The sequence below is a fragment of the Macrobrachium nipponense genome, chromosome 24, assembly GCF_015104395.2.
Source record: "Macrobrachium nipponense isolate FS-2020 chromosome 24, ASM1510439v2, whole genome shotgun sequence".
In the NCBI taxonomy this organism is placed as follows: Eukaryota; Metazoa; Arthropoda; class Malacostraca; order Decapoda; family Palaemonidae; genus Macrobrachium; species Macrobrachium nipponense.
Genome location: NC_061091.1, coordinates 23726751 through 23738807, shown reverse-complemented (window position 1 = coordinate 23738807; position 12057 = coordinate 23726751). Strand labels below are relative to the sequence as shown.

At 39.0% G+C, this 12057-nt stretch overlaps 1 protein-coding gene across 1 annotated transcript; it reads left to right on the top strand.

The window, feature by feature from the left end:
• Positions 1-5660: 5660 nt before the first annotated feature.
• On the top strand, positions 5661-11554 carry LOC135205516 (uncharacterized). Its single transcript, XM_064236259.1, has 2 exons — positions 5661-6974; positions 9260-11554. The coding sequence occupies exons 1-2, from the start codon at positions 6783-6785 to the stop codon at positions 10739-10741; spliced, it is 1674 nt and encodes a 557-aa protein (XP_064092329.1). The 5' UTR covers positions 5661-6782; the 3' UTR covers positions 10742-11554.
• Positions 11555-12057: the final 503 nt, after the last annotated feature.

Here is a 12057-nt window from a genome sequence, read left to right as displayed (position 1 = left end):
CATACATTCTATGCCTGTATTAAAGTCCTCAGTTTTAAGAAATCTAAAAAAGGAAACATACTAGATATTAGCAAAAAAAAAAAAAAAAAAGAAAACAAAAGTCAAAGCCAGACCGCCCCTGTGGGTGCACGGAAGATGTATGCGCCCGCACCTTAGTCATTGAAAATTGGTCATGGCAAATTATCACACTTCGCTCCCCTTCTAAACTTCTCCTTCCTCCGCAGCTTAACGAGCCCTTCCTATTATCCTGCATCTTTTCGAATCCTGTCAGAGGACAGGAGGAAAGCTGGCGATTTCTAACGGTACATGCCCCGAGAACACTCCAATGTGGCGGACAAGGAAGTGCGGGATAATCGAGCCCATATAAGGCAGCGCAGCGACTGCCCCCAATGCATTTTATCTGAGGTCAGGACAAACTTGGCGACCGGGACTCTGCCCGTCACCCCCTCCCCTCCCCCTTTCGACCGTATGCTTTTGTGGTGTTGATACATTTCCGACCAAAATCCCATAACTTCAAAGCCTTGCACTACATTCAAGACGCCAATCATTCAGAGGACAGAGGTACAGTGGATTTTGGAATTTGTTGCAACACACAATTCTCTTACCTCTTTAATTTCTGCCTGCTCTCGTATATAAACTAAATCCCCATTGCATCTCCTCCAGAGACTAAGTGAAATGGAAAAATATTTGTGACACAACCGTAAGTGTTCAATCATTTTGCTATCTTGTAACAGTGTTGGATAACTTACCCTTCCTGCCTTAAAGTAAGTACCAATTACATTAATCGCATTTTAAAATCGATGTTACAGTGGATTCTTAATTTGCAGAATAGGAGACAGTGGTTGTTGTGTACATCGTCTGTGTTCCCATGGTGCCAAGGTGTTTCTACTGTTATGAATTATCAAGTTCCAGGGTGGAAGATTAAAGAGCTGTTATCTATCATTTTATGTTCAACGATAGTTGCAATAATCCTTTCATTCAATGAATTCGTTCCCATAGAGGGCTCAACATTCTCTGGTTTTGCATAGTGGCAATAATTGATTTGTGAACACACGTAAACTCACTGCCCTGGAGCTAGTGCTCTTAGCTCCTGTGTATATATCTTCTAATTCATGTAATAACAATTAAGTGTAAAATTGCATTTCCCTTAAATCTATGAATTTTGATACATTATCCCGTGTTCTATTGTTACCTGTGTGGCAACCCATTTTGGGAGACTCGAACACCCAGTATCAGCAATCTCCAGTATTGAACATTGAACGACATTTATAACTTACTATTTGTGTATATAAAATGCCACTGTGATGTGATAGAAATTCATTATATATATATATATATATATATATATATATATATATACACACACGTATATGGTTGGTAAGAAGTTCATCATCTGACGCACTCGAACCACCGAACAGAAGAACTCATGAATATTCGGATAGGCTAAAGGTGGCCTCGCACTAGGCCTTTTTTTCTCCAGCAGCGAGCCGTTGCTGCCGAAAATGGAAAACCGGGAGCTTTTAGCTCGAGATTTTGGCTTCCCGTCTGGACAGGAAGCAGCGAGCATGAACCGTGAAGCGACCGCGTATTGTAAACAAACAAGATGGCTGCTGCTGATAGGACGTACTCTCAGACCTTTGGCTTCTCTTCTCTTGAGCCACTCTCAAAACAACAAACGTTTTTTGTTACTCTTGTATTCACGTAAGATTCCGAGAAAACTTATCACTGCAGCCAGCACATCTTGCAACAGTCCGACAATTTCTAGGCACCTTGATGATATCAACTGATCAGTTTTGTTTACTTTTTCCTACTGCTCCTCGAAACCACGAGGTCCTAGTGTGACGATACAACACTTTTGCTCGCGAGCATCGGCTGGATGCCGGCCAAACCCGCGAACAAGAAATAACTAGTGTGATACCAGCTTAAGGCGTCACTGAACGTCGTGAGTTCTCGTGTTCGACGGTTCGAGCCCATGAGATGACGAACTTCTTATCAACTATAATTCCCCTTCTGTATACAAACATATACACCAATATTATTTCCAAGGTAGAGGGAAATTGGATGTTAAATGACATTTTTAGCTTAATGTGTATATATAAATCATCGTGATGTGATAAAAATCGTATATATATACATACATACATACTACATATATATATATATATATATATAATATATATATATATATATATAATTTATATGTATATATATATATATATATATATATATATATATATATGAAGTTTTATCACATCACCATGATTTATATATAAACATTAAGCTAAAAATGTCATTTGATATCCACTTTACTCTACCTCAGATATACGAATGTTTTGTACTAGAGATGTTTTTATGTATGTATGTATGTATGTTATATATATATATAAATATATATATATATAATATATATATATATATGTCATGTGTGTGTATAGGTGTATATATACATATATATATATATATATATATATATATATATATATATGTGTGTGTGTGTGTGTGTGTGTGTGTTTGTTTTTGTGTGTGTGTGCATGTGTAAATATGCGCGAATGTTTCATTCCAGAGAAGAATGTGAGTTTTGGTTGCTAGCTAAATATTGAGAATAATAATAATAAAAAAAAAAGATAGCCAGGGATTAGGCCTGGCATTACTGTAAAATCTGAGATTCAAATAACAACAACATTGTCGAATAAAGTACTTTCGTTGTCGGCGAAACGTTGAGTCATTTCGCAATGTCCGTTCACAAGTTCGAACCGTCATCTGTTCAGTGCACGGGACTGTTGACTGTTTCGTGATGAAATCGAGGAGCGAAGTCCCTCGACCATTATCATTCAGGAATCTCCACGAGGACAATTTATTCAGCTTTTAAATGTCATTTCAAGGGATTGCGTTGGATTGCATGAAAGGTTTGCACTTGAATGCGAGTGCAAAGATTGTTTTGGGTAATTATTCGAATGCTTAATACAAACATCATTAATTAAAAAGTCATTCCTTTTCTTTATTCGGTATTAAATGCTTAACTGTTATTAATCGCCTGCCAAGTCCTTGAAACTGACTGCTACAGAAGGGTTGATTGTAATAATAAAAATAATAATGATGATAATAATAAAAAAGAACACACAAAACTGAGAAGCATGAAAGGACTGGGAGTACTAACCTCGTCAAGCTACTGTAACAATAGCTCACAAAAGAGTTATACAACTGGCACACGTATTAATACAATATGTAAAATGAAGTTATAAATATTGGCGGTGCCATAGAGAGGTAAAAAGTAGATGGGTGACTGTACGAGCGAGCTGGTCCTAACTCACACGATAAAAACATCCTTCTGAAAGAGAGAGGTGGCGAGTTAACTAAAGGAATAGCATGCAATAAATCCTAACGATATGTATAATAGATCTATCCTAACTCACTGCAATATGACAGCACACCCAGTCAAAATACACCTTGGTACTATAACTTTCTCTAGGCTGGAATGAGCTAAAGGTGCAAATGGTGTCAGGCTTTGGTAGAGGTAGTATGGGCTTCAAGGTGAGACGTAAGTAACAACGGGAGAGAGAGGGATACACGTGGGAGACCACGTGCGAATTTGGGAAGGTTTCTTGATAAAAAGACAGGAACATAGATATAGTCGGAGGAAAAGGGTCGCCGAATTCCCATGTAGTACGTTTAGACTTACTTTGGGTACCCAAAATGATCACTCCTTTATCAGTTGGGGTCTCAGAATAGTTGTCACTTGGCACGAGGCAAATGGCGGCCTCTGTGAGGTAGAGCGGGAATATACTTGTGGTCTTAACGGCTCCTAGTAACAGAAGGACCAGTCTTGCGGCCATGCTTTTCTGGACTAGGTTGGGGTTGCATCTGGGAAACTTTTACAAGATGGCAGTGGCTACGCACACCGCTCCCATTAAGCCTAAAAGCACACGGATAGCGACAGCACAGATATTGGGTAAAAGCATTAGTGGATTTAGGGGGGTTGCTGAGCAGGCCAAGGGTCTCATGCCTGTGAGGACCCCGGACCTCAGGGGAAAAAAGTGAATAATAATAATTAAAAATAGATAATAATAATAATAATCTAGAGGCGCTCAGTTAAGAAATAAATCCCGAAAACTTAACTCTCCCCTTATTGTAAGGGCCTTCTTTGCTAGCCTGTAAATGAGAGGAGCCCCTAATGTCACCGACCTAGGGCCCTGCACACCCTAAATCTGCTCCTGGGTAAAAAAGGGATTATTGAGAGAGAGGAATGCTGGATTGGATGCCATTGCACTCCTATTTCACTGGTCGACCATCTTACGTGAATTCGGTCACCAAGTTAAGCTCAGTGGCCTGTAAGATTGTTTACTGTGACTGTTTACTGAAGATCGAAGAACACGTTTTGATTTATGGATTCGTAAATTTATGGCGCTCTTCACATTTGTATGAAAGAATATTCAGATTTCACAGAAACACGGACTTTCGATTAAGAATCTCCAGTTCGAAAGCAAAGAATCATTACTTTTTGTTTTTTTTATCTTTTAAAGAAGAATTTCTAATTCCATCTGAAAAAAAAATCAGAACGTTGGTAATCGTTGTGTTGTTTGAGAATTTGCACTTTTCACTAACAGCAAGTCTAGACGAGAGTTAGAGCTTCGCACTAACCTATGGGCATAACCCAGTCTTTCCAAGGGTGCCGTGTCCAGCCTATAATCTACCTAGGGCGCTTTGTTTTTTCTTGACTGACACCTCCTAGGTGAACCATGAAACTGGCGCTTTCACCCAAAGTCAAGCTTTTACCTTCATTAAAGTTCGAAATTCCCCTAGGCTGGTAGTGCCGCATGAGGTGCAATACAGCCATTTTTTAAGGTTCTTTTCAGTGCACTTTTGGCCCCTCGCTGCCACCCCTTTCATTCCTTTTACCGTACCTCCATTCTTATTCGTTCTTCCATCTTACTTTCCACCCTCTAATAACAAAGTTTCATAGTGCAAGTGTGATGTTTTCCTCCTGTTACACCTTTTAAACCTCTTATTCTCAATTTTCCTTTCAGTGCTGAATGACCCCAGAGGCCCTAGCTGTTGGCCTTCGGCCTAAATTGTATAGTCTATCTGTATGTTCTGTCTGAATTTTGAAATGACGTCTGGTCTCTCGTCGTCGAACTTTACTTAAAATTGTCAACTGAGATGGTTTCAGAAAAGTGTTAAGACTTATGATAGTAGGTAATTAGCATTAGCGCAGTCAAGTTTCCAAGGAAGGCTGCTTTGTTCAGGACGATTCATTTAATTTGAACATGAATAAGTTTTCAAGTTTCGAGGGTGCAAATTCAAGTTTTTTTTCCTACGAGCATCAATATTCAAGTCGAACCTCAACAAGTTTCTGAAGGAGATTCTGATTCAGCAATAGACCAGTAGAAGAATCAGCATTGTTGTATATCCACAATACCAAAAACAAATACTTTATTTCGTAATGGGCCTTGTTTTCCCTAAAAAGCAGTATGAGTAAATATTTTGAAGATTATTTGTTTACCAGTTCTTGGAAAAGGTTTCCATTTTTTTAATGCCTAACGATAAGCCCAGTTGGCATTCAACGTATTTCCAACAAGTAGCAAGTGACCGACAGAAGATGGGTAATCCGCGTGTTTCCGTTGGTTGAAAATGAGTCATTTTATCGGTCGACACCTACGTCAGATACAGGACACATCACGTCACTTCATCTTCAGGACACTCGGTATCCGCTGGCATAATCCAGACGCAGTTTCGCTCCCGTGCTCAAAGGGCACCACTTTGTGGCACTCGGCGATGGCAGTGAAGGATATATTTCCCTACAGTTAGAAGACAGGCTGGTTCTAGTTCGCTGGGACATATGGTGCTTTGCTCGAAAAAGTGCTCGTCAGATTTTGGTAACAGAAACCTGCCCGAGGACTCTGTGAAGTAGAACCAACTATTTTCGGTTCGCGCCATTCTTTGAGAACCAACGTTCTGTTTCCAACTCTCGAATCCCATCTACCACTCCTGGTCTTGGGCTATCAAGAGGTATGTGGAGAGAGGATCTCGTATGAAGAACTGGTCTCCATTGCTTGTGAAACAGGTTTTATGTTGTGTTGTGTAAACATGGCATACGTTTCTGCGCGACTGAACAACTGATCTTTGTTCTCTGACTGAAAGAACCATTCGAGTGAAGAAAAGATTCAGGGTAGACTTTTGAACTTTGTGATCTTTGCATAAAAACAAGTATTTCTGGGCAGTCTTGATAACGTTTCCGTGTGTTGAACTGCATTATTATTCTTGCCTTTTTGCTGACTGAATGCCATGTGATTCTTAAAAGGTAATATTTTTTCTTTGAGAGGATAATTTTCATATAAATGTAATAGAAGGCGTGTATTGATTCTAACTTGACCGTGTGTAATTAATATTCAAAACGCTAAATAATAATAATAATAAAAAAAATACTGCGCCAGTGATGTTCCAATGAAGTTTGCTGGTGAAATGGAGTAATTTCTAATGTGTTTCATTTATGGAAAGTATAGACATCAAACATTTTGCCTCTCGCCGTTAAAAAAAAAGAAAAGGAAAGAAACTAAGCGAATCAGTGAGTACTGAGATGACAAAAAAAAAAAACAGCGGAAGCCATAATACGAATGTGAAGTAAAGCACATAAGAATACTGGATACTGTAACGTTAAAATTTGTACACACCTGAGTAGCTGTTCCTAGAAATCTCGAGCCAGTCAGAGGACGTTGGTGGACGATAACATCAAAACCGACAAAGGAATTCCTAAGAAGACGTCTAAAGCGAGTGTTTCCACGACGATGACAATGACGGTGACGATGATCGTCAAGCAGATAAAGTGGGTCGGAGTGTGGTGGACCTTCCTGCTCTTGGGTATTGGTTTCCCTAGCTCTGTGGACTCTGCTCTTTCTCCCATTCGTCTGGGGAAAGCCAACGACTTCTGCAAAAGGGCGCAGAGCAGGCTGGACTGCAATTTCAAGAATACAGATCAGGTATGACTGAATTTGAGATCACTTGCATTTTTTTTTCATCTGTTGTTATCTCTCATTTGAGGTTTTGCGTGTCCTTACGTGAGTGTGTGTGCGTGTGTGATAGAGAGAGAGAGAGAGACAGACAGACAGACAGAGAGAATTATGTATGAGAGATTTTGTATTTGAAAGGAAATGAGAAATATTTATATGAGTTTGTATAAGAGAGAGAGAGAGGGTGGGGGGATTATGTATGAGGGATTTTGTACTTGAGAGAAAGAGAAAAACCGGTTGTTTAAGAGTTTTGTATAACCTGGAGAGAGGGAGAGAGAGAGAGAGAGAGAGAGAGAGAGAGAGAGAGAGAGAGAGAGAGAGAGAGAGAGAGAAATTTCACCAAACCAAGAAAGAATGTGAGTGCCAAGTTTTCGTTCTCCATTATATATCCTAAAAAAAGATATGGATATGGTTCTCTCTCTCTCTCTCTCTCTCTCTCTCTCTCTCTCTCTCTCTCGTCTGCTCTCTCTCTCTTACCTCTCTCTCTATATATATATATATATATATATATATATATATATATATATATATATATATATATATATAAATATTTATTTATGTTACATTGATTCCAGAGTTAACTAAAGATGATGCTACATGAGTGACTCATTTTATCGTAATATATAAACATAGGTCATAATATCTAGTCGAGTTGCGCTTTCCAACTAGTTATCCAAGTTAATATTTCCAGTTTTAGTTTCCTGAGTATTGTCTTAGTATTCATTACTATAGTATTTTCACATCAACCGTGCATTTGATGTCTAGGCCACTCCCTTACGACGCTCCTGATTCACAGGCTTGGAAACTCAGTCTCTCTCGAGACTTTACATGGGTAGGATCTATGTTCCACCTCTCCTGAGGGATGCTTTTGAAAGATGTAGCCCTCGGGAGAGGTGGAACATACATCCTGCCTATGTGAACTCTCGAGAGAGACTGAGAGTTTGCAGTCCTGTGATTGGGTTATCAACAGCCAATCAGGAGCGTCGTGAGGGACTGGCCTAGACATCAAATGCACGGTTGATGTTAATTTACTATGGTTCTTTTTTTCCTTTTTTTCATATTAGATTTTCACGAATGCCTGAGAAATATAACTATTAATCGTTTGGTGACTGTAGCTTAAACTACTTTTTCTTTCATTAATTATCCACGGCCAGATTTATTTTAAGAGAAGTCAGATTTTAAATATTATCATTCATTTTCCATATACAGATCTAGTCAAGAAAAGTCTTATTTAACTTAACGTCACAGTCATCTTAAATAGATTTTGGTTAATAAACGTGAAACATTTGACAAATCTGCTCTCAGTGAGAAGTGTTGAAAAATGGTAAATGAAGAAAAAGGGTTAGCGTCGGGAGAGAGACACAACCGAAAATTTACATATAGATTAAAAGTGTCCCCGATGTATAAGAAGTCAGTGGAAAGAGTAAACTCCGAATTAAGCTCCGAGTATTTGCAGAATTTTGGAAAGAAAAAATCAAATATAGAAAGAATGAGAAGAATTCGTGCTGTTCCCTGTACCCAGAATACATTCTTCTCTTAATATTGTATTTCAGACTACTTCCTAAATACTTTTATTTTGCTTTGTATGTATGAATGTGTGAAAAGGCATACGTGGAGTAGAAGATGAATATTTTAATATATGCATGCTTTCCTGTTATTGGTGACGGGCATCTGATGATGTGCATTCCTTTTATTATTATTATTATTATTATTATTATTATTATTATTATTATTATTATTATTATTATTATTATTATTATTATTATTTTGAAATTCAAGCTTCCCAAGGATATGGTGCTCATTTGAAAGAAGTTACAGAGGATAACAGGAGATACATAAAGAAAATCAATTATGGAAAGAAAAGGATAATAGGTTTTTTGTTGCAATATTAGTGAAAAGACACTTTGTCTCTTTATTTTTATCCCTTCACTAATTTCATACAATCAATACAATAGTCGTTTCGTTGCTGTTTAATATCCCAGGACCTCAGCATTTGAATATGATAGTTAAATAAGTTCCTTTCATTATACTTAGAAAGAAATGCACATTCGGATTAATAGATTAATGTTGTTTTAATCTTGTGTGGATGAAGCGTAAATAGAACAATTATCATTGTAAATGAAGTAGTCTGGTTGCATATAGGACTATTTTTTAATTATGTCTTTTTTAGGTACATGGTAATGTTAAATAAATAACACTGTGTATTTTACATTTTTATGGAATACTGAGTCATGTGTTTATTTGTTTATTTCCAGCCAGTGATTCTGGAGGATATAGACGCTGGAATCAAGGAAGTGAAGGTGCAGTCTGCCAAAACCTTCAGAGGGGTCTCTCTCTGTAACACGAACATCGTAATGTGGACTTCCTCTAACGTCACTCTCTTGGGATCGAACCCGAAAGAGGACGTCAACACGTTCGTTACCAGGGCGCCGCCCACCAGCGCTCACCCCGGTAGAAAAAGCAGTCTGAACTTAGAGACTGTTAACCACGAGACGCCAATATTATTTCCTTCCGACGGGGCACCTGCTACAACAGCTCATCAGCCCTCCGGAAGGGTTGGAGACAACGGTCAGCTTTGCGACAGAAATGTTTCTGTTCATCAGTCGAAGGTTCGACTCCTGCAAGGGGGTTTCAGTATGGTGTTTCTTCAGTCGAGTGAAGTGGAGAGCGTCGACGGACTGTTTCAAAGCCTTCTGATCAAACAGCAGTGCGAGGTCAAGAAGTTTTCCGGCTCAGTCGACAGTCTGGTCATCCAAGAGACTCAAATGGCAGAGGTCACCGAAATGAAGGTGGGTCGCAGCCTGCAGGTCCAACGAGCTTCCATGCAAGTTGTGGGGTCACCTGGCATAGTTCTTAATCAGTTTACGAAAGATCCTTCAAAAGTCGACCCCTCTCCTCACGAGATGACAGGCGTGAGCATTGGATCATTGAAAACAGGAAAAATCATAGTTAACGGTAGCCACTTGATCATGAATAGTGTCACCATTGACGAGATTGGTGCAGGGGGTATATCCATCGAGGCAGGGGGAAGGGCCACCTTGAATAACGTCAAAATTGGAGGCGGTCCCGATTTTTGCTTAGTCCTTCGCGGGTCTGCGAGCATTACTCTTAATAATTTCACGCTTAGAGGGGAGACGTTAGACCATCTGGATCTAACCATTACCAATGCAAAGTGGCCGGTCTATCCTCTTCACGTCTTACCCACTCAGAAAACTCGGGTGCAAATAAGTCTGCACCAAAACGCTTCATCTAACAACCAAGATTCCAAGAGCTTCATCAGTCTGGATTGGTACTGGGTGCCGGTGATGCTAGTCGTAGGCATGGTGTGCGGCATGGTGGTCGCCTGTGCTGTCAGATGCAGCAGAAGGCGGAAGAGGCCGAATGAATTACTGTCGTCTCTTTCCTTCTCCGAACTTGTGGCGCGGGAAAGGCGCTGCAGATCTGGCGTGACAGACGAGGAGGTCGCCAATGGGTACGTCGGACCGCACCACCCAGACCTCGTTCGACAAGACTCCGGCTTGACTTCCTCTTCTTTCGCCTCTTACACAGCCTGTGCCGAGCGCAGGCACTCTTCCAAGCAGTTCGATGATCTGGATCGCACCTCGAACGGCAATGCTGACTCCAGCGTGTTCATTCACGTGCCCGCAATTGCTTGCACGCGAGAGAATGTGATCTACGAAGAAGTAGAGTCTTTGCCTCCCCAGGCGAGGGAGAATACTTATGTAGCAATGAAGTGAGATTGTTTTTTAGGTCTTAGCAATAGATTTTGCTTGTGTGTATAGATAGTTGATAAATGATTTTCAGTGTTACTCCAGTTATTTTGTGTGCGAAAGCAAAGTTTGAGTGTAATCACTGCCATTGTAGAGAAGACCACGATATGTCTCGACTGCATTACCGAAGATGCTAAATGACTTGTGTTTTTTCTATCATAGTAATAAGTAAAGAAAAAAAAAAGATACCACAGTTATTTTTGAAAGAAAATGATCAATTACCAAGTGAACGTTCTCCAAAGTTGTGCTGCAACGCATGATAGTTGCTGCATGAACTTGAGAAAGTATCATTTTAGTAAAAGGTTTTGTGCCACTTGAAACACGTCCTCACGGATCCCAGGAAGCCTAAAAGAGAAGGGAAAGAAAATAAGGTGAAAGAACAAAGGAGAAAGGGAAAGAAAAAGGTTTATAGTTTCATAGGAAGTGAAGGGACCTCTTCTCTATATTACGACCAGTGTCCTTTCCATGCCGGATTTAATATGTTAGTCGTGAGGTAAGGAATGATGACCTAGAAGTGATGATGACCTCTTTGTTACTAGATGACTAACTACCATATCCATTTGGTGACTGGATTTTCAGTTGAATCGGTGAATGACATTCTCTAAAGATGAATAAGAGCACACACAGTTTTCAGTTCTTTTCATTTTTATACAAGAGAACTTATGGATATTTGTGAATAGTCGATTTGAAAAATGTATAGTGATGCAAAATGTTGAACAGGTAGCTTAGATGTCTAATTGGCTCTGTGCTTTTTGTTTTAAATAAAGAATACTTCAGAGATGTGGGATTTTTTGTAGAACTTCTTACCTTTTATGATGATACCATGTTTATTATTTGTGATTTTTGAATAGATTTCTAGAGAACGACGCAATTTATCTCTTGCATTAACGGTAACTTAAGTATTATAGTAGTTTAATTTGTCCTCTACCTGATCAGTGGATATTCAGTATTTATTGCCATGCCAAAGAATTAATAGTGTTAAGAGTTCTTTTAGGAAAACACCCGAAACATATTTTGTTCTTACGATAAATGAATACCTGTGGATGTTTCGTTCATAAAAGTACTCATTATTTTTATTTTTAAAATCTTTATGAAAGAACCAAATATTTGGATAGCTTTGTATTCTTTGAAATAAATAATCTTATTTATTTCTTTGTTCTTAACCACATTTTAGGCATAATATTTCCAAATAGAAATGAGTTTTTTAATTATTTCCTCATGTTTCAACATCAGAATGAACCAAGTTCCAACAAATTTAATTACAATTGTTGATGTTTTTAATC

Bases quoted from the DNA above. Each gene is read 5' to 3' on its own strand.
- LOC135205516 (XM_064236259.1), top strand. From the start codon at position 6,783: ATGACAATGACGGTGACGATGATCGTCAAGCAGATAAAGTGGGTCGGA. The intron at 6,975-9,259 runs GTATGACTGAAT...GTTTATTTCCAG, and splicing joins ATTTCAAGAATACAGATCAG to CCAGTGATTCTGGAGGATAT.